Here is a 23,932-nt window from a genome sequence, read left to right on the forward strand (position 1 = left end):
TTAAATTTTACAAAAGAATTATTGTAAGTTTGACGAAATCTAACATTATGATCAGAATATATTGTCAAAGCTAAGCCCTTGCTAGATAGGAAACAGACAGTGCAAGGGATATCCAGTAAAAAAAAAAAAAAAATACATATATATATATATATATATATATATATATATATATATATATATATATATATATATATATATATATATATATATATATATATATATATATATATATATATGAAATATATATATATATATATATGAAATATATATATATTTTTTTTTTTACTGGATATACCTTGCACTGTCTGTTTCCTATCTAGCAATGGCTTAGCTTTGACAATTGTCATCTGCTCAACTATGTTAATTTCTCTGCTATTCGTAGCGCTCTAAGACTTTCACTGTCTGCGTGTGACCCCATTGAGAAGTAAAGTCATTGCACCGTAGGCCAAGAACTAGGATGTAATAGTTCAATGCCAGCTAATGCATTTTGCACCAAGTAATGGCATTATACGATACATTCAGTCTCAATGCGTTTTTTTTTTTTATTGGCTCAAGTAATTTGCAATGTCAGTCAAGGACTAAGCGAAACAGTCATGATGTGGGATTTTCAGAACAACCCTAACCTTGTCTACTGTACCAATTTACCAGTTAAAGTAACATAATTTTTGCCTTGGGAAACTCGCTCTTGTCATTTGTCACCAGCCTTCCAACTCTTACTCCCAGAACACCTGCAGCTTTAAGATTTCCCATTTTTTATAATTCACTAAAATCATTCCCTAAATGAAAGCTCTTGAGTTGGCTGTTCATCTAGTGCTGCCAATCACAGCACTGGAGCATGGCCTGTAATTAGCCTCAATCCCATGACGATTTCTCCAGCTCCAGCTTCATTTTTAATCTGTATTCTGTATCCTATATAAATGAACGTATTTTAATTAAGTAGTCCAGGGAGGACTTAAAAGCACTACAACTTTAGCTTCCCTAATGCAGTATCATTACAAAGAGATAACACTGAAGAAATGGTAGCATCTATATAAGCTGGTTTATTTAGCTCAGAAAAAGTATGTAATGTCATTGAATAAAACAAAAAAAATATTCACAAATTGGCTTAATAAGGTAAAAATAGCTTTTTAAATTGCAGGTAGCCATGGATGGATTCACATTTTAAATAAATATAGTATTAAAATATATTATTTTATTAGTGTTATATTTTGTTATAGTATTATATATAACATCAAGTTGTTAATTGCTTATATCAGAGTATTTACAGGATTCAGAGAGTGAAAATTAATACCTTTTAAGACCTTTTTAAGACTCTTTCCATACATTTTTAGACCTCATTGCCACTTTAGGATTCAATGGTAACATTGGCGACAATTTAACTTAATATATTTACTAAATACTGATTGTAAGAAGGGCAACTTGTCAGTGGGTAGCACGATCGCCTCACAGCAAAAAGGTCCCTGGTTCGAGTCCCTGCTGGGTCAGTTGGCATTTCTGTGTGGAGTTTGCATGTTTTCCGTGGGTTTCCAACGAGTGCTCCGGTTTTCCAAAAACATGCGCTACAGGTGAATTCGGTAAGCTATATTGTCCTTAGTGTATGTGTTTAAATCCGTGTGCATGGATGTTTCATAGTGATGGGTTGTAACTGGAAGGGCAGCTGCTGCATAAAAATATATGCTGGATAAATTGGTGATTCAATCTGCCGTGGCGGCTCCACATACAAAAAAGGACTAAGCCGAAAATCAAAAATAAATGAATGAATGATTGTGAGAAACTAATCCTAAACTGAAAAAATATTCATATACTGAATAAAAATGCTAGTTCAACAGGTGGCGCCTACAACAGCAGGATTAACAGTGTTGTCTTGGTTACTGCAGTAAACAAAGCAGTGTGATGTCAAATCCAGCAGCATCTTAATAGTCGCAGATTAAATTCAGGCAAACTTTAGCATACTGATACAAAATACTTTGTAAAAAAAACATTTAAGACGTTTTAATACCTTTACATACATTATATCATTATATAATACATTTATCAACTTTTAATACGTTGGTTTTAAGACCCTGCGGACATCATGTATCTGTTTGTATGTAAATGCAGCTTTGAGAACATCAACATTTCTACATCAACATTGTCAACAATTCATTTAAAGAAGTGAAAATTGCCAAGATAAGATTAATTAAACTTTGGTTATGAAATAGATGTACAGCATCACAAGACATGTAGTGCCAAGATGTGGAAAAACAAAGTCTTTACATTCCTTGTGACAATAACATTTTTGCACTGAACACACTGTTCCAACCACCATTGCGTCATAGTGTATAGCAAATTTATGTTGATGTCAGAGATTACGCACAATCGTTTATTGCACAACTCTACTAAATACCGCTGACAAAGCCTTCGTTTGTTCATATGAAAAAAAAAATCTTATATGTAATTGCTTTGTAATTTGTTTAATTTGATTATTTTTTTGTAAATTAGTATTTTTATTTGGGATTGTATTTCATTTTGGTTTTGTCATTTGATATTGAAGATATTTTAATCTGACAGAAATAAATAATCATTTAAAATAAAATGACATGTATAATTTCTTAAGTTTAATTTAGGTTAAAAAACTTTTGTGAATCATACTACATTGTAAGTTCATTGACTCATTTCATCCATGTACTGTGTAACATCAGGAAAGACAGATCATATCAGACTTGTACCTCTAAATACTGTCTGGTATGATAGATGTCTTTTTCAAAAGATACATGTTTGTACCTAAAAGGTCCACATTTGTGCCACATTTCTACCTTAGTACGAAAATACTATTTAGGTAGCAATGATGATCAATTGGGTACAAACATACCTTTTGAAAAGGTATTGCCCCGGTGACAGGAGTGAATGAAGGTATTTTTTTAATGTGAAAGTCTTGTTAACATTATAAAGTGGACCCCAAAGAACATTAAAAAAGATTCTTTTAAAATGCAGTTCATGACCCCTTTTAAAGAGTTTATAGCTATGACATTAAATTGGATCGCATAGCTCAGATAATTGGTTATTTTTTCAAGAGTTTGATGATACGTTTTTGAGACTAAATTCTCAGACGTTTGATTGCAGACTTTGGTATCCTGCAATATCTAATCAAAACTGTTTTATTGGGGTCTTTTTCCTCAGCAGTGTAAAAAATAGATACAAGCATTTTTTTGTGAATTTCTTCTGTGAATAATTGCTCCGCACAACTGAATGTTTTTTTTTAATGGAAAGTGAAAATAGTTTTTTTTCTGCTTGTTAGATGCTCAAGTGTCTCTCCTTTTTCGTCTCAACCAGCACTAATCAGCAAGAGTTTTTTTGATCGAATGTTTTGCAGTTAAGCCCGTGGCCCAGTAGGGGGCTCTAGACACTCGGTTTCGCATACAGTACAGGCCATCAGCACCTAATTCACCTGTGATGGTGTTGAAATGTTTTTTTTTTTTTTCTTGTAGATTTGCCATTAGCACACACATTAGTATGCTTGATTTTAACTGTGTTAGATGCACATAAAACCAGTTGCTTGTCATAAGTGAAAATGATGTGAGAAATCAGGTTGCTACTTTCAGGTAAATGCCTTTTTCCTGGATTATATTTCTCAGCTTTCATATTTTTGTCTGTCATCTCCTTATTGTAAAATGCAAGTGCACCTGAATATATCTGAGGAGAAAAGATACGGGCAGATCAAACTACCTTGTTTCTGCATTAAGATGCATTTAACAAACCTTAGTTTAGTGCTCACAACTGAACAGTAGGTGGCGGTCATATCTTAACATGTGGTTTTGTGTCAGTCAAGCTTATTCCTTTGTCAGTCTGATCTTTTTTTAAATTAATGTTTTATAAAGTAGTACTTTGCATTAGTGACACTCTTCCACTTTTGTGTTGAGAGCTAAATCAGCAAACAAAGCAAATGTGATATCACAAAGTAAAAAAGCAGTTTATTTGAAATCTACTCAAACAAAACACTGACAACAAAAGCACCATTGCATTCCCCCCACAATACTGGTCCTGATTCAAGAACAAGAACACTTTATACATTCAATTGAACAAATCAGTAAAAAAAAAACAACATATTTTTTTCTTACTTTGACATAACAGTACGCCACACTCAACACAGATGATAATCTTAGAAAAAATAAAACTCTGATATATATACACATATATTACAATCAACAGAAATTACTGAAGAATAAGAACATCACCATGCAGACATACAGAAAAAAAAATAAACTAGCACCATTTTACAGTACAAAAAAATCCCATTTTAGGCTGAAATGTTCAAGCTATTAAATAAGCTTTTTAAATGAAAAGCAATATTTATCTAAGGTGAAAAAAGAGGAACAATTGCTTTAAATGCCTTTTTGGATGCGGTCCATTTTGAAGAGGTCATCGCTGTGCCTCATTCCCAGAGACTTAAAATGCCAACTCTGAAACTACTCAGGAAATAGGTCTAATAAACTGATGTGTTTTTGAAATCCACTTCAACATCACCTGAATAGAGCAGAGAAGAATGTATCAAATTGTTCGTTTCACGATTTGTTGTTTTGTTGTAGCATTATTTTATAGAATGTATCTGCTTAACTTTCAAACTCAAAGCCTAAAAAGTGAATAATGGGACCATTTCAGGGAATGTCTCCTGGAAAGTGTTGTGCGTGGGCACTTTTTAATAGTCCTCCTGGAAGGCAATTCGGAATGATCTGGTGTGAACTCTCAATTTAATGAACCCAACACCTTCTAATGATGCTTGCCACTTGGAAAACTGTGCACGTGTAAAAAATCCATTTGGTCTTCGGCATTCATTGCAATATTGTATAATTAGACAGTTTTTGCGGTATCTGCAACATCCAACCAGCATCTGTCCACCAAACCACCTCAAACGCATCTTTGTATGTTCGCAGACACACCTGTTGACTAAAGTGCTGGCATCAGCCCACACGATAACACTTGATGTCTTAATTCTCATTTGTACTTACAATAGGCTTCACACCTCAGGCGAATAACAGCAGCCTTCTTCAAAGGACTGTAATGCATGCATTTTGAAACAGGTTTGCACATGCACGGTTGTTATGGAATTAAACAATGTTTTTACGAATATTGAAAACATTATGTCCTTTCTGCAGTTCATTTACTGTACGTTAGTGGTTGTGTACGTGTAACCTAAGTTATTGGGCAACTATTAAACTTGAAGTCTTCATCCAGAATCTTGGAATGTTCACGGTGTGCATAAAATTACAATGGCCCTTTTATCACCTGCACTTTTGCACCGCTATAAAATAAAAAAAGTGGGAAATGTGATTGGCACATGCTCACATGAGTTTCCCCCGCAGCGCTGACAGGTTAGAGATGCTATGAATGTGTTGAAGAGATGCATTTAACAGTCTCAACAAAGAGCATCATGTGGCTCTTTGAGTTCAAGTAAGATGAAAGCAACTGATGAGAAGAAAGCTAGATTTAGTCTAAAGCAGTTTTCAATATTGCATTTTAATTTTTTGAATAGTCAATTTTGCTAATCCACCGTACCACATCTTAAACTTGAAGCTTTGAGGCATGCGATAATTATTCATACAGACTTTTATGTTTAATGGACATCTAAACATAGACAGCTGGCAAAAGCAAGGCTAAATTTGGGCTGTCAGTGAAAATAACAGACCAAAAATAGACTAGTCATCAAATAGACAAGAGACTTCTATAGTCATTCATTCCTTTGTATTTGACTAGCCTATTTTTGCACTATACTTAAATGTCTATTACATTTTTATCGACAGCCCAAATTTAACCTGTTTTTAGCCAAGTCGTCTATATTGAGACATCTATTAGACATCTTCTAGATCTCTTTATAAAATAAATAAATAAAATGGGTTCCTTTCCCTGAAATCATTTCTTACACAGGTTGAAATGTAGAGTAATATTAACAGCTTTTCATGTTTTGTTGGTTTTAGTAGTAATGCACCGCAAAGTTAGGATAATGCAGCATGTCTTAGATATAAGACCATTAGATTTGTTTTGGCAGTGTGCTAAACTTTAGTTTAAAACTGAAAAATGCTTTACAAAGTAAACGGTATCTCAGGTACTCCTAAACTGACATAAGAAAAATTGTAGTGTTAGTTGTAAATCAAGTGATCATCGTAAACAGTATCTGGAGGTTAAAGAGGATTTTACAGCAGGTCTGGTATGATTATATGAACACAAAGCTGCTAACATGTTCAGACCAACGCGGAACATGACCTGCATCACTGAGGTGCAGTGGCAGCTGCCTGTAGCTTTTGGCTTCAGGAGGATATGATCCATTTCCTGAGCTTTTATTGAAGACAGCAGGAGTGAGCTTACTGAGCAGAGACATACTGTACAAAATTTAAAGAGGTACACCACTGTTCAAAAGTTTGGGGTTGGTCTAATTTGTAACATTTTGCTCATTTAGGCTGCACTTATTTGATTAAACACAGTCATAGCCATAGTGTTATTCCAACTTATAACAGCACTTTTCTATGTTAATATATTTAGGAGTTTAATACGTTTAAAAGATGTCATTTAAGCATTGCTATAGTCTTCAGTGTCGAATAAATGATCAGAAATCATTGTAATATTTAGCGTTCATAAAAAGTTACAATTGTTGTTTTTGGCAGTGTTGAAAACAGTCATGCTGTTTTAATCAATGTTTTAATTAGAATCTAACTGTCTTTGCTGTCATTTTGAATCAATTTTCTGTGTTCTTGCTGAATAACAATGTTAACTTATTGAAAAAAAAGCTTGCTGACCCAACTTTTGAACAGTACTGTAGTTAATCCAAAAACTTGTCATCATTTGCTCACCCTCTCTCGTGTCATTCCTGTGGTTCTATTTTCATTAATAAAAATGAAAAGCCACGTTTTACAGAGCTAATAAAACGTTTTTCCAAGCAACAATATAACACCCACATCTATAAAGCATCAAAAAGCATGGCTAATTACTATAAAAAGAACATAAAAGTTACATGTACGGATGGTCTGCTCTATTTCAAGTTTTCTGACTTTTCCTTGGAGAGCAACAATGAAAAGCGTCTAAATTCAAAATCTGAGTCAAATTATAGCAGCTTATGGGTTTGGAATGGCACAACTGTGGGTAAAGATTGACAGAATTTTCATTTGCGGTGAATTATTCCTGTATTGCCGTCATTATTGATACACATTATTGATCTTTTTGCGATTAATTCAGCCAGGCATTTCCTTAAATCGTCTACAGGCTTGCCTTCAGATCTGCCTCGCTCCAATCAACAACCAATGGATGGAACCAAGCCCCTTTTTTCATAGTCCAAAATCAGTTTAACTCCAATGTACATCAACATGAGAAATAGAACCATCACTTTCACTGTGACTTCAATACACTGAAGTGTTATTTCTGACGCATCAAACAGATTATAACACTTAAATGAACACTACAAAATAAATATCAAACACAAGCTTGTACAGAGCGTGGAAAATAGATCATTAGCATCTCATTACCTTACATTTGCATCTGTGATCTCACGTTAACTATCTGCTTTTCCACTTTGACTTCTCTCTCCAGCATCAGGCCTGAGGGTGCACTGGAGTCGGAGCCCAGACATTGTGGGATATTTCTGGCTTGTATGTCTGAAGGTCTGGGCTGCTGGAGAGGTGCTGAAGGTCCAGTTCAGTGCACTCTACTGGAGCATGAAGCCCCCAGGCCGCCCGCTGCTCCACGGCACAGCAGGGTCTCACAGTAGACTGTTCTCCTAGCAGAGTGAGAATGACATGCTGGCTGGAGAGGGCAGAGTCTGAAGAGCTAACATCAGGTGTTTCTGTAGCTTGCCTGATGAGTCCAGTCGCAGGATCAGCGGAGGCCGACTCTGCTGCCAGAGGAAGAACCTCGCACCCATGCAGGCGAAGATCTGAGGTCAGCAGAGTGGTGATGTCATCTAATGGCAGGCGAGGATCTTATAAGACAGAGAGCACAAGTAAGACACACGACAAGGTTATTATAGTATTTTAGTAAAACAAACAAACAAAAACTTAAAATCATTTTCGTTAACTGAAATAAAAATAAACACGAGTTTTTTTTTTTTAAAACAAGAACTAATTGAAACTAATTTGTACATTCAAAACTAACTAAAACTAAATATAAAGCAAATGTGTCCTTCGTTTTTATCTTTCTAAATGTACTTAATACAAAAGCCTACTGTATGCCCTTTAGAAGTAAATCTATTTACTTCGCGCTGCCAGGTGTTTGACCCGTTTGGCACCCCAGAGTCTGTAATTCTGATGCCATTGGCTAGATCAAGCTGGTTCTCCTCCAGTCAGTCTTTGCTGTTGCTCCCGCCACAAAAACAATAAATTGGACATGACAGCAGCACGATGACTGCATTAAATACGACCCGAGCAGACACTTAAAAGTATTAATTAAATGCATTTGTGCCCAATCATAGGTTTTATTTCTGTATTAATGATCCTGATCATGATCCAATCTTTCTTTTTAAACTGATCTTCGATTTGGTTAACTGGTTCAACCAGTTCACTTAGAAGTGAATCGTTTGAAACTATTTGCATTTTCAGTAAGCACTCTTATCCACACACTTACTTTTAACATGCATGATATACCCTGTGACTCGAAATAAACCAATTTTCCAAATTATTCAGCTGTTAGAACAGTACAGTGAGATCAGATTTGAGAAGTTGGGAACCGATAATATTGCGCATATGTGATTCAGCAGGTGAACCGAACTCGAACAGTACATGTAGTTTAGCAAATGTGTGAACAATTTAGTCTAGTTTTAGTCAGTGAAAACCTTTGACATGTGACATTATGAAATGGCTAAAGAGTTGTTTAAATAATTACATATTGTATTAATGTTTTTTTGTTTGAAGAACAGAAAAAAAAATTCAGTCTGTCATTATGGCTTAGAGCTTGGGCAAAAACAAAAAGATCACAGCATTTATAAACAAGGCGTATGACCTAAACGGGGGTGTAAAATATCGTACAGTATGCCACTTCTCACTCAAAAGTTGTGATCTATAAAAAACAAACTTGACAGAGGAACGTGTGCAGCTGTAATTAAACCACAGGTAAATACCTTTAACTTAAAACTTGACGTCATTTAAACTTTAAACTCACTTTAATTGGTACTATGAGTCATGATCATTTCTAAATTATCAATTTATTCTAGCGCATGTTTAATTTTAGGAAGATTTCTATACAACGTTTCATAAATGAGACCCCAGAACTGTAAGAGATAAAAGAGAACATTAGACAATAAAAACTTCCAGTTGTAGAATAAATAGTAATTTTGAGGAAAGAATCTTGCAAGATCAAGTTTTGGAGAAATACATTGCAGGTTGTTTATTTATTTATTTAGAAAATTACCTTCTATTTTAAACTGTGAGCCTTTCTTTGCAGTGTCTCATTGACCAAATTTAAAGGTCATTTTAACACATAACAACAGAAAATAGGATCAGGTTTATTTCATTTCCATGGTAACAGATAATGAGATAACACGACTAATCTGTGTTCAACGGGCCCCTATTAGAAACCATATTGTCATGCTGAGAGGTCTGTTTTAAACAGACTTGGATCTCTTTCTAAAGGTGATGTTTTGCCATGTGGTGTATAATAATGAGTTACAGATGCCACTGCCTTTTTTCCCCGCATAACATTGTCTCTAAACAAGTTGTTCTTCATAGCATGTCATGGAAACTTACTTGATCTGTTTGATTCTGCATCCTGCGTCACTGTGTGTAGAGTTGACATTGGAACTGATGCAGCATTACTGTCATAATGACCGTCACTGACCGATGATAAACAACCTGAATATAGATTAGGATGAAGATTGGTAGAGGTTGATTAAATTGAGTCAATTGATTACCGGTTTTGTTTGTATGGTCAGAGTGAGTGAGTATATACATACTTGTGCACTTCTTCCTGAGTGAAGCTCGAGTCTGGTAGGTGACGCACACTATGGCAAACAGGAATGTTGTTAAGATGGCTGTTGCTGCACAAGCAGTCACAATGGAAGAAGCATTTGTGAGAGGAGCTGCTGAGGTCTGGACTTTTGCCTCACCAGTCACTTCTCCTCCTGAAAAACAGAAGAATCACATAGAATGCAACAGTTAAATTATTATTTACACCTACGTTTAAGGTTGTTTGTTTCAGGTTTGCTACAAATGTCAGTATCAGCAAATAGTAAAAAAAAGTTAATCAGGCAATTACTGAAAAACAACAACAAAGAATGTCAAGATTGCTAAGTCAAAGATTCAGTATTTGATGTCATGTGTTTACATGACAATAAAAAATACAGTTTGTGTTCTAAAAGGTATTCCAGATAGAAAACAATGCTTTGAAAAGTTTTGAATACAGTGGGGGAAACAAGTATTCAACACATCACCATTTTTCTCAAAATGTTGACATGAAGTTTTCAAGATGTTGATAACAACCAAAGAAATACATATACGAAAAGAAAACGCATGAAGAAAGGGAGGTGCAAAATGAAGTGAAAGCTTAGGCCGTACTCACACTATGTACAGCGGCCTTAAACCGGGCCAAAGCACGCTTGTTCCCCCTCCCATCTCCCCTGACGGCCTGCACTCACATTACATTTGGGCCTGGGCACGATTACGTCATCGATGCTGCACTGTTCAGTAAGCGCTCTCACTTAGCACAGTGGAGATTTCTTCAGTTACATCGCTTTAGTCGTTTGATATGCTGTGACAGTCAAATAATTCGGTGAATAGATCCGTCACTTTTGACGCTCATAAACAACCGTAAAGGTCTTGTGCTGCAGGAATTAGGAGGTTTGCTTAAGGTGCGCAGCTGTCATGCAGTGAGGGGTATGCGTCTTTATTAAACTGCGACAGTTTGCGTTCACTGCACAGTAAGAATTATTAATTAATCCATATGAAACGGTGCCTTAAAACTCACACCTCGCTTTCAGTTTTGGGCTTAGGCGCGTTTTGCACTCGCACACAAGCGTACCGCGCCAAAGCCCAAGTGAACCGCGCTCAGCGCACTCACACTTATCAAACGATCCGGGAAACGGGCCTGTGCACGATTTGGGTAGCATAGTGTGAGTAGGACCTTAGATAGCAGCTGAAATCTTCCAGAAGTAACCCAGTGTAAATTAATTATAGCGTTAAATTTTTATATTTGTATTGTTTGCGTTTTTACTAAAATGTGGTTAAATTTCATGTCAACAGTAGGTATGGGCCGATATACGATTCTGACGGTGTTTTACGGTATCACAGTACTGTGATTACTGCCCTAAAATATATTCTTCTTAAATGTCTGAGTAAAAATAAAAACCTTTTCCCCTTTGCACACAATATATTTTATTTTGAGAAATATTTGAAAAATTTTAGTGGAGTGAAGCTGCACATTGATGGATTTGCTTTACAGTGTTTGGACTTTCAGCAGTGAACATTAAACCACACTGAAATGAACTAAACTGAATTTTAACTCTGAGAACTACACTGACAGTTTTAATATACTAGTACTTTTATGTTAGGCTGCTTTGACACAATCTAAATTGTAAAAGCGCTATAGAAATAAAGGTAAATTGAATTGAACTTTTGCAAACTGTCATAATTATATTTTTTATTAAAATATGATAGAAAATAAAAAAGAAAAACCAATAAAAATAAAAAAGAAAAACAACTTTCTAAGAAGTGGTGCATGTTTTTTAAGGTATGATAACTGATGTGCTTACTCTCCAAATCGAACATTGCTGCTTTTTCTGTAACACATTCCCTGTTATGAATTAAGGTGCTTGGTTCATTGGTCTGTTGGGTCAGATTGCTTTCTCACCCTAGCTGAACCACTACAGAGTTTGTTTGCAATTTGGCCAAGACCACCTCGTTCAGGCGATCTCAGACCAATTATTTTGGTGTAGATTCGAGCATGATTGCCATGATTGTTCATATATGCTTAAACAAACCAAACAAGGGAGAAAACGTGCCAGGTTCCAAAACAAACTCTGCAAATGAGCCAGGTGTGAAAATACCCTCACTCAATAACCACTGCATTTCATTACACAAAGCCTAGTCATTTTGCACTCCACTGCACAAAGCTATCACATGGCTTTAGAGCACTTAGGATAAATAAAACAAGTCCAATAAACTACACGCATTGTGCCACTTTTTTTTGTAATTTTGACATTTTAACAAATATGGTCACAATTTATCCTTATACTTTTAAAAAAGAATTTGTCTAGTCTAAATAATTTGAAAATCAACTTCATTGTTTTTTTGAACAATGCGAGCATGGTTAAGAGGACAGTTTACTTGTCTATATAAAGTATGCTTTTAAACACAACAAACAAAAGCTTTTAGAACCTGCTCAAATCAACAAGCAGTCCTCTATCAATAGCTCAGTAAACAGCTCAATAATTCTCACTTTTAAAAACAATACAACCACAACTGTCATTTTTCTGTCCCCTTTCCTCTTTCTTAACGTTTGCCTCTTCTTGTTGCTGGCAGTGCATCTGATCAGCAGAATGCTAAAAGACCTCTGTCAATGCATGATGGAGTGGGTTCAGGGAGGATCGACCCTCAGTCCATGCTGAGCACTTTCACAGGGCATTGACTGATCCGTCCTGGATAAATATCTCCCCTCTAACTTCACTCGTAATCACATTGAGGGAATAAAGCGAATAGAGATAAAACGGCGAGAAAAGAGGGAATAAAGAGGCTGAAGCACAGATAAGAGCACGAGAGAGTGCAGGGGTGAAGAGACTATAAGAGCGTAATGAGCATTGAAAGGACAAAAACATGATGGAGAAGTATTTTTGAGCATGAAATCAAGATGTGCATGCACATGTTAAATGAACATAAGCATTGGTTTGTATTTCTGTGGATTTGTTTGAGATTTAATTTCTTTAAAGTAAGGGAGAGTTTTGTCATCTTGTACTCACACTGATGTTATATCAAACCTGTCTGTCTGTCATGAGTGGAGCCAATTTAAAGGTGCCATAAAATGAAAATCTGTACATACCTTGGCATAGCGAATAATAGGAGTTCAGTACATGGAAATAACATTCAGTGAGCTTCAAAAACTGCTATTTACTTGTTCTTTTATAAATTTGGTGATTTGTAAAATTAGAACAAGGCACAGGCTGTTACGTTTTACATGGGACCATTGTTATGCACGCCCCAGGCATTTAATTTTTTTATGAGATTTAAAAATATTTAAAAAGGCATTTACAATTATTTATTTTTATTTTATTTAGTTTTTACAAATGAACTATGATTATTTTGCATGTGTTTACTTCAGTGCATCACAATGTCTGTATATTGCTGCAGTCACACTAGAGTTCGAGCGTGCGAAATTCTGTCATATGGTGCTATAAAAAGGGGCGGGGAAAAACAAGATGATTAGACATTAAAAAAGCAATTGGTTCACATTTTAAGTTTCTGCACAGAGACTACAGAACAGTATGTTTTGATTTTATGCAGTCATGTGATGCGATTTTGCAGGTCAAGAGTTCACCAAGCCTTAACCATGCAACGCAGTGAACTGTAAAACTTCTCGCATAAGCTTGCGTTTCTGGTCTGCCACATTTGCGTGTGTATGAATTAGGCATGGGCCAGTATACGTTTCTGACGGTATGATAACATTGGATAAAAATACAACAATTTCACAATATTATGATCACTGCTCTAAAATAAGTTATTTTTAAATTTCTGCATAAATAAATAAATGAATGAATGAATGAATGAATGAATAAGTGAATAAATGTTCACCATTGCATATATATTATTTTAAGAAACCTTTATAATATTTTGTAACAGTAAACATGTCCAGCTAAATAGCTCAAATAAATCATTAACTTCTGCTGTCTTCATTGGTTTCAAAAACACAGATTTCTTTACAAAACATAAAAATACATTAAAAAACCGTACATATACCTTCGGAACAGTTTAACAGAAAATTTAAGCAGTTTAAAACCTTGACTTTTCCAAATTGTGGTAACCCTTCAAACCAGTTATCGTCCCATTCTTAGTATGAATGGAAATCTATAGGGAGAAAAGTGCAGTGTGACCGTGGCTTAAGAGCAGAAATTGGCAACAGTTGCGGAGCGTCAGTTCAAAGCTCATTAATATTAACGACCCTTCCAAATATCGTCAATACCCTTTTAGGGGTAACCCCTTAGGTTATAAATAAGCAAATACAACTGTTTTTGGAGAAATTCAAAAACGACCTAAGCAACATACTAACTATACAGACATCAGAGAACAGTTTAACTGATTTATTCAATGCACTTTACAGCACCTCTAAGGAATATCCAAGTGGGTGGATTAATTTATGTCCCATTTCCACTGAGCGGTGTGATTTTTGTAGAGTACGGTATGGTACTTTTTATATCAGTTTCTACTGTCAAAATTATTAAAATGGCTAACTGTACCACACCACATTTTTGGCACCCTTTTACAATGGTATCTGCCTAGCACAACATTACAGTACTAAAACGGGGGAGCTAGACTCACTGCTGAATGTTATCGGTTTACAGAGAATCGACACCAGCGCAGACAACAAGCCAGCAGAATGAAAACACAGGAAGTGCTATTTTTTAATACACAGCAGAGATAAAACTTTTGTTAAATTAATAAATGTAAATGTTATACAATGATGGTGTACAGCAAAGAACCATGCTGAAACAGGATGTCGTCATCTTTACACAAACAGCCACATGCCAAGATGCAAGAACATGATCTGCTGTGTCGCTCACTGCTGTTTACGGGGCTGTTCACATTGAGTGTAAACATTTGGAAAGTGCAATTCGCGCCACTTCCTGTCTATTTGCTTTTACATAAAAAAAAAAAAAAAATGAAATCAAGAGCTAAAAAGACAAAATATGTGAATAGTCTGTATGGCTTTACACAAGGAATTATATAATCCTTAGCACTAATGCATTTACAGTAAAGTTGCAGTGTCAGCTAGGAAGTACATCATAACTTTTCTGATCAGTTTTGGCAAAGAAAAAAAAAAAAAACGTCTTTGCAAAGATAATTTTGAAATGGTGGATCTGAGGGCATTAAATGGTCCAATCATGTGACTTCAGCAATTAAGGATTTATCTTTTCATGCTGTTTTGAACTAGGGTTGGGTACCGAAACCCGGTTATAGCACCGGTACCTTTGTAACCGGTATGTACCGGATCAAATCAGCATATGAATTTTGGTGACTAATTACCGTGCCACTGGTGCTGTGACAAGAATGTAAGAAGCATTAAGGAGTGCAACAAAGGCACACATAGGTACACGTTGTCACACCATCTCTAAACATTTAATCCCAATTCTAAGCAACTAAGAGTAATACAGACAGGCGATGTCAGGCGTTTGTTGTTTCTTAGGGAACGGACGCATGCAATACGCGCAGTACAGCATATTCTGTGAGTGAGAGTGACTCTCTTCAGATCAACAGGCAGGATCGCGTTCATCATATTTGCTTAAACTAAGCGTTCTAAAGCGTATTTTACAAGCAAAGATTCTGACACAGCAAAGAAGCAGATGCTTTACAAAAGTTGTGTGTAAGGGGGAAACAAACTTAATGACACATTTGAGGGCTCAAAGGCAGAAGAATGTACTGTCTCTGACACCAATGCTACGATTTTATTATGATTTAGACAATACTCTGATTTAGAGTCTAGATTATGTAAACAGTGATTTTTTTTTTTTTTTGATAAAAAAAAAATCTTTATCTTCTCCATAGTGACAGTCAGTGCATAACATTTTACTAGTTATTTTGCTGTTTTAAACAGTTGTTTTCAGACAAAGTCCCTTTAAATATTTTATAGTCTTTTATTCAGATTAAAGTGTAATTTAAAGACTTATTCAGTTAACTATAAAAGTTAAAATAATTAGTCAAATTATTTTGTAACTGATTTGTTATATATATTTTAAAAAATAAACAGTAAATATTTCTTAAGGAGGCTAACAATACTGGCCTTAATTATTTATTTTTTTATTAAGAACTGCTTTTATTCAAGAAACAAACAATAAGAAATACAACTTATGACTGCAGAATAAATTTTTTTTTTTCGGAAACACTGTGAAAATTTCATAAATATTATTATTTTAAATGAATCGGAGGTCAAAAGAAATTGAATCTGTTAAAGTGTTAAAGTTTAAAAGTGCAACAATGTGCCTTGATGTACTTGAATGTTAGAATTGTGCTATCCTACACCAGTACAAAGTCACTTGTCAAATAAATTAACAAGAAAGATTATTTTGAGTTTAAGTTATCTAATTATCTTGTTTATGAAGACTGCAGAGTGATGCATGAAAAAAAAAAAATTAAATATAAAATATAAAAATAAAATAAAAATTTTTAAGTATTTTGTGACGTAAAAATGTGCCCCTCAAAAGTACAAATAATGGTTGTCAAATAAAAGGTTTTAAGGTTTTTCTAGAGTCATCCAACATAATTTTGTGGCTCAAAAGTATCGGTTCAGGCACCGGTAACTAAATAACCGCAAACGATACTCAACCCTATTTTATACCTTGGCTTTAAAATTTTTGTGAAATTCTGATCTAAAAAAGGAGAGTAATATTTATTTATTGAAAAAAAGTAATTAGTCCGGTGATAAAACACTGCAATTAATTCACAAATTATACTGCTACTTCATATTTATGGATGTGTAATGATTATTAGACTATGTTTAAGAGATTAGACTTTCATAGAAACATTTTGTAATGTGTTTTTTTTTGGGCTTGTTAACATTAGGAGCATGTCAACAAGCAGGTTCTGCCAGTATGTGGTTTCAAGCACTTTAAAACAGTGAATCATTTTTTTAAGCATGTGGTTCTAAGAAAATCGTTTGATTCCTCCATCACTGCTACACCATACAGAATGTTTCCACAATCTCCGATCCTGTAGGTGGCAGAAATGCATATCTTATGCTTATTGGTCAATTGTCCTTTGAAACACCAATGCTGCGCTCCAGCTATCAATGGATCATTGCTGTCATTGCTATCTCTATAAAGAGTTTGTCCATCAGAGTGGGAGGTTTAAAGGGATCAAGGGGTTCAAAGAAAAAATCTCTCCCATGGAATGCATTCCAGCATCTCAAATTAAACAAGTGTAGAAATCCTACCCTTCTAAATCATTTATTCCACTGGAGCCTTTGAAGTGCCAAGTGTGGAACGACCCAACAATATGGCGGTCATAATTAGTTTTCACTCAGATTATACCCTTTGAAGGCAGAATTATCCTGTTTGAAACGCAGTGATAGAGTGGGAATGGAAAAAAAGCACTTGTTGCCATCAAACCAGACATGTAAAGCACTGGATGGTGAACAAGGAAGCAGTTTTGGCTATCAGACTTTTACTAATCAACCATTTTTTGCGATGCAATTTTGTCAAAATGTACCTAAATTGACCTACCTATTTTTGTTGAAATGATCTTTTGTTAAAAGGCGGAAATTCATTTACAGGGATAGGTCACCGCTAACTAAATTCTGTCACTAATTACACACCCTCATGTCATTCCAATCCTTTCATTTTCTGTACACAATTTAAGATATTTTGATGAAATCTGAGAGCTTTCTGATGCTCCATAGACAGCAAGAGTAAGTTTCAAAACTTTAAAATTTCAAAGCCCAGAAAAGTACCAAAAACAGAACCATCGAAACCATCGTGAAAAAACAGACAATTTATATGAAGCAACAGGAAAACATTTGTGTGCACATCTCTTCAGTTTAGGACGAGTGTATGCTTCCCTCACCTAATGTACAAACAGAGGAAGACTTTTCAAACGTGTGAAGATTTCAACTAAGTTGCATTTCACTTGCATGTTTATGCCCAGCCTTACTGATTTAAATCAATAAACAAACGTCAGCTGAAAACATTAGTTTTTTTTTTCACTCAAAGTATTCGTGTAACTTCATAAAATTACAAATAAAAAACTAATGACACATGGACTTTTTTTGAAGATGTTCTTGGTATCATTCTATGGAAGATCAGAAAGCTCTCAGATTTCATCAAAAAATTATTAATTTGTCCTCCCAGATAATTTAAGATTTTCAGTTTTTTATAAGGAAATGAGTGTTAGTAATTATTAACAGAATTGTATTTTTTGTAGAACCATTGCTTTAAAAAATTTTGTACACCACAGTTTAAGCCTGAAGTGGCTGTTAAGGGGCATTAAATTTGTTTTTAGACTGAGAAGTCATGCTGATGTGTTTTCGGTTTGGTACTCACGGCTACACTGTATGTTTCGGAAAGGGGCGGGCCCACAAGGAAGACATTCCAGGTCTTCTAATCCATCCAGCCGCATTTTGCTGTAGAAACTACAGTAAGAAATAAAAAGCATTTATTTTTGTAAAACCAAGATACAGGTGTGTTCCTATACAAATCTGGGTGTGAAGTTGTGTTCTGTGTGGGATGATCGCAATTATCAGCTATAGAAATCATGTTAGGTAGGATTGTTCCGTGTGTGAGAAAGTCTCACCCTGGGAGGCAGTTTCCACAAACTGCGTTGTCTGTGTGTGTGCAGCGCTTGATTTGGTGTCTGTTGAGTCTGCGGCAGTTCTGGCACAATCCACAAGGGTGAGAACCCCAGTCTTCTTTAAACCACCGAACATCGCAGACGCCACACACAGCCGGCACACCTTCACCATAACCACAGTCCTAACAGCCCACATGCACACAAACATATTAAGTAACATGATAAGTGCATTGGATGTCAAACAGTTTCTGAGAACCCAGCTTTTGTAACCAAGCCCAGTCTTGAAGTCATTTAAGGTCACGCTAAAGCCTCTGGTGGCAGACATGTGACATTGCAGCATGTTCACATAGTGCACATGACGTCTTTAAACAGAAACCTAGGTCCACTTCACACTTAAAAAAACATTTATTTTTTGAGTACTATTATTTTATATGTAAAATTGCACAGAAACATATTTATTAACCGTTTAATTGCATTTTTGTTTTGTTTTTAGGAATATTAAACTATATTGAGTACAAATATAATTAGAACTACTAATATTTAAATATGTTATATTTTAGTCAAGAATTATTAAACCAGCAGTCAACTATAAAAATATATTTTTAGTTAAAGCTATTGGGGTATATTTTTTACGATAATAAATAGTATTGCAGAATTTTTCAATTAAAAGTTTAAATAAAACATTTTTTTTTTTAAATTGTGTTATTATTATTTATGAAACTGACTAGCAATTTCTGTTTTTACACCATTTTCTACAGGCAAAACACAAGTGATATGTGAGCATTTGGAAGGGCAGGGCTGCTGGCTGACTTTAGAGTGGTTTTCATCTGGTCAGGCTGGGGGACCTATCTGTTGACCAGATAAACCAACTGAGCACTAGCTAGTATGACCAACAAACCATCATTGGCTCGCTGAACCTATCAGTTCACCCTATCAGTATAAACATTTACAGCAAAATCAAATATTTATTAATACAGCAGTATTATGCTGCCTGCATACAATTTTACAACTTTAATCAAAAAGGAATGTTGACATTAACTGCAGGGGATCATACATGCCAGTTCATCTACTAGCATTTAAAAATAAGTGAGGTTAATTATGAGGTTAAATGTTGCTTTCTTCAAATAACCCCTAGGCTTGTCAAATGTTGATTATTTGAATCAAATGACTTTGCAAACATTTGTCTTACAGTAATATTTCTATCACACAGTAGGGCATTCTCTCTCGCTCTCTTTCTCTGTTGTTGTCTTACCTCTTTCAGCTCTTGGCCGGGTGGGCACTGTGGGCACTTGTGACATTCTCCATTGTGATAATACTCATCTGTCAAACAGTCCATTCCATATCTTTGTGAAGGTCAGAGAAAGAGTTCAAACATGTCACACTCACAACTGTGCGTGACCGCAAACACAATGGAACAACAGTCAACATCAAATTGTATTTTCCTGTAAAATAATGTACGTTTGATTTGGTAAAATTAGTCATTAAAATGTAATCCACAGTGAAAAAAAATGTAAAAGTATCCAGAGATTTATATCACATTTGAATAGCTTTATTTTTATCTGTTATTTAGCAAATGTTTATTATGTTACTTTAGCATCATGTGAGTCACTGATGGTATATGGTTTTCACGTGATACTATGCTATTGGTCATATTTTACTGACATATTTTATTTATTATTTATATATACATTTGGAGGCAAATTGCACAATTTGATTGTTCAAATGAATATTAACATAATCGCTTAATGAAATACAGTAATAATTTGTAAAATATACAGACAGCAATACAGTATGCCATTCAGTATGTTCTGAATAATTGTCAATATTTGTTATACAGTAAATTTCTTTACCATCAGCTGCCACTTTTAAATCAGATTTTTGTACAGTGCAGTTCAGTTTTTGTCTTTGAATTTGAAAATAAAAAAATAATTCAAACCCCAATTTAACCTAGATAGCATTTACATTTTTTGTATAATTTATATTTGTATAATTACTGAAACATATTGAACTACTATAGTTAATGGTAATAATACATTTTAAATTCAAGGAACATTTTGTTCTAGGTTATTGTTTTAATACAGAATGGGATTTGGTTCATTCATTCATTTTTAGGAAACGTTAAATATTACACAATTGCTTAAACAGAATCTGCACAAATGTATAACTAATCAACTTAAAAAGTATTTCACAGCTACCTTGTGGGACTCTGAAAATAATCCAACAGAGGTTTAGATCATACTGTTTAAAAATATATATTCAAATAAAACAATCCTTTCTTTATGTTTTTTGGCAATTTAGTTGAACAAACGACTTTAACGACGAGTTATAAATCACTATCAGTTAAAACTATATAGATTTTAAATAATAGTAAATATTTGCAACTTTTTCATATCCTCAGATTTATGCATATTAAATCAACTGCTTGATATCGCTCTGTTATTAACTGAAAATAAAAGATAAAAGAAAAGAAAGCAGTCCTGCTTATTTCGTGGAATGTAGGCTACACAGTATAATCAGCTTCAGTGTGTACATTCGTTTCGATAATAAAGATTAATGTCCATTCGCGTTCATTCATTCTCAATCTGAGAACACGGAGAAACAGATCAAGAGAGAGCACGCATTCAGGTGCCATCTAAAACAAAAATACCTCCGTTAAATGATCTGCTGGGAATAATCTTCCCGAGGCATAAAACAGAAGAAAGGTGCTCAAACTGAACTAAGTAGGGCGCACAGCTACGATTCAGAAGTAGAGAGCAGCGCACCGGCTACTAATCATCAATCTCCTGTAAACTCACGTATTAGGGACACTTTCATCCGCACTTACATTGTAGCAGGGGCAACTCTCGGCAGTCGCTTAATTCTCTGTCCCATTAAAGTAAACGTCTCCTGTGGCTTTGGGTAAATTCGGTCCAATTTAGCTTGTGGTTGAAGCTGTTGACTGGCACATTTGCCCTGTGCGCTACCGTGCGCTGCGGCTCGGGGACAGACAGGAGGCATGTCAAGACATGTTCACACTAATGCGACTTTCAAACAAGCTGCCGTTTAAAGAGAATTAGGATGCGCCTACACCATCTCAAAGTCATCTCATTGAGAAATGCGATTGAATGGAAATTGCTATATAACGGCATTTCAGTTATCTGAATCTAAAACAGAACGATACCTGTTTGATATCTTGTGGCACATCAACTCAACCACAGACATTCTGTATATAAATGTAAAGTACATCTTTAAAAAAAAAAAAAAACGAAAAAAAAATATCTAGAACTGATTAAGATTAATTATTTTTTCCAAATGAAAACGTTTAGAACTTTCACATGTACTGTTTTTACCGCAGTAACATCTTATGAACGCATGGTGGCGATAATGAACGCATTGACCTTTGAAGTGGCTTTGAATGACCTTACGTAACTAAAAAAGATTTAAATTACATAACAATTCATTTTAGTTTACAACCTGACAATGCATCATATTCATTTCAGCTCATCTCATTGTGTAACAATCATTATGGTACTCTGCATTGTGTTGCATTGCATTATTAGAGAGCATTACCTTAAGTTGAACGCTGCAGCTCAGTAATCAGTTGGCCAGTAGCACAGCAAGTCATGTTTACTTTCATCTTCTGATCAATTTTCTCTGCAGTTATCGCACACAAACTATTCTGAAATTGTTGAGCTAAGTAAAGAATGTTTTGTGCGAGCAATTGTGGTATACGTGTTGATGAAAAGATAACTGCAAAGACATGTATGTGTGTCTGAGAGAGGGAGAGAGAGTAGGAGGGCACTGTAGCCTTGCATAGCTTTCGTAGTGGATTTGGCAAAGGAAGAAATAACAGATAGGGAAAGTGGGAGAGAGTGCATGACAGAGTAGTTTTATATTTTGTCAGGGTTGTTGTGTCTGAACTTAGACCAGGTCAGAGACAGTGTTTTGGACAGGTTGTTTTGTCCCTTAACCAGTCTTAAGCAACTTAATTTACAGAACACCAGGATTTTATATTAACAGAAAGGTTTTACCAGTCAAACTGATAGTTTAGTCATTGTTGTTGTGCATTGTAAAAATATATAAATAAAGTTTTTCATATTTTGTGAACATTTTATATATTCATGATTTTGAATTGAATTATATATTGTATTGTACATTAATCTTTTTTCCAACAACTTTTTGTAAAACGTTGGAAAAAGTGAGTTTTTTTGGACAATTTACTAGTTTGAAGTGATATATTGCCTATGTTGCCTTTATAAATAACATTATAATAACCTGCAAATGCACTTACAATAATATTGTGTTGTTTTTCTGTCCTAATTTCTTATAATACAATACAAAAATTTAATACAATCTAATACAATTTTAATTTCAAACTTCTAAAATGTCATTAAGTCACTTTGCTAAACTCCACAGTTGAATTTTCAACATAAAAAGTTGACATAGAAATATATAAAATAACAAATAAAGTGAACTGTAAAATACAAAACCTGTTAATTAACTGATATTTTTTTTACAGTGTAGATAAAGACGTGTGCTCACCTCACCCTGAATCTTATCATAGCTGTTCCTGTCCTCTTCCACATCACACACTTCCTTATCAGAAGTGTAGATTTGCTCTGACCTCTAAAAACATGTACGTGTTTTGACGTCCAGCCTCATATTTAAGTCTAAGGCAGATATGATTCTATGAAGGAGCCCCAGACAGAGTCCTTCAGACCACAGGAAAGCAAAAAAATACAAATAAAATAATGCTGGAACTGATTAAGAGGGGGAAAAAAGAAAGTTGTTTAATACATTTGAAACCAGACCGCTCGGATTTTAGGATCGTGTCTAACAGAAGGCATGTGTGTTTGGCTGAGTGTGCGCTTGTGCGTCTTTTGTGGGAGTTTTTAAGTATGAAGGCCATAGAGCAGAGCCAGACTCGGGAATAGTTTAGATAAGACTCTAAAGACCTACAGTACGTAGTTCTCAACATTAACTAGTACAGTTACAAGGACATATTAAATTATAAGTGGTTTGAGTTTAAAAGCTAATTCATCCTTGATACAGCTGCGCAGATGTCCCTGTGCACCTGCTGTTGACAGAGGAAAAACTATGAAAAGTGGCATGAGAGCCCCTAAAAACATTGGCGTTACTCACAGAACTAGAGTCCAACACAAGGGATTTGCCTCAGACCAGCAGCATAGACATAATGAGCAAAACAACACTGAACAAAATAGGATCTTACAGAAAACATTCTTTTGTTTTTGCTAAGCATTTTACTACTTTTGTTTTAGTCGATATCTGACTTCCAAACATGACTTTATTTTGAGGAATATCTGAGACAAAATTAAGAAAAATATGAGTGTTTTCCTTTTTATTTTTATGACCGCTTGATATTAATGCATGTCAAATCTCTATACTCAAGTTTAAAGGCAGATTGTTTCAACATTAAAATGTTAATGCAAACTACTCAAAACATAACTAGATGAACCAGATGAACATTTCACAATTTGAGGTATATGGAAAATGTT

The 23,932-nt window shown here is 34.9% G+C and overlaps 1 protein-coding gene and 1 long non-coding RNA gene across 13 annotated transcripts in view; one reads left to right on the forward strand and one right to left on the reverse strand.

The window, feature by feature from the left end:
- si:dkey-204l11.1 overlaps positions 1-22,249 on the reverse strand; it is a 32,035-nt gene extending 9,786 nt beyond the window's left edge. Inside the window, exons 1-8 of one of the 8 annotated variants that reach the window (XR_015489835.1) lie at positions 21,987-22,190; positions 19,690-19,780; positions 18,441-18,619; positions 18,191-18,279; positions 9,908-10,075; positions 9,702-9,806; positions 7,491-7,942; positions 3,924-4,503 (exon numbers count right to left, since the gene is read on the reverse strand). Coding sequence is in view for 4 of the 8 variants with exons in the window: in XM_087250915.1 (XP_087107041.1) it covers positions 7,557-7,942; positions 9,702-9,806; positions 9,908-10,075; positions 18,191-18,279; positions 18,441-18,619; positions 19,690-19,773 (1,011 nt within the window). In the remaining 4 variants the exon portion in view is untranslated. 8 annotated transcript variants of the gene reach the window in all.
- LOC147844050 (uncharacterized) overlaps positions 1-23,932 on the forward strand; it is a 35,933-nt gene that overhangs the window by 2,209 nt on the left and 9,792 nt on the right. For 2 of the 5 annotated variants that reach the window (XR_015491416.1, XR_015491415.1), the window contains 2 exons: positions 7,555-7,963; positions 12,471-14,392. This is a non-coding gene — a long non-coding RNA (uncharacterized LOC147844050). Of the gene's footprint in view, positions 1-7,554; positions 7,964-12,470; positions 14,399-23,932 lie in introns of those variants that run through there. The other 3 variants (XR_015491412.1, XR_015491413.1, XR_015491414.1) reach the window with 2 other exon arrangements.

The sequence above is a fragment of the Danio rerio genome, chromosome 5 (genome assembly GCF_052040795.2).
Source record: "Danio rerio strain M-AB ecotype USA chromosome 5, GRCz13ab, whole genome shotgun sequence".
Taxonomy (NCBI): domain Eukaryota; kingdom Metazoa; phylum Chordata; class Actinopteri; order Cypriniformes; family Danionidae; genus Danio; species Danio rerio.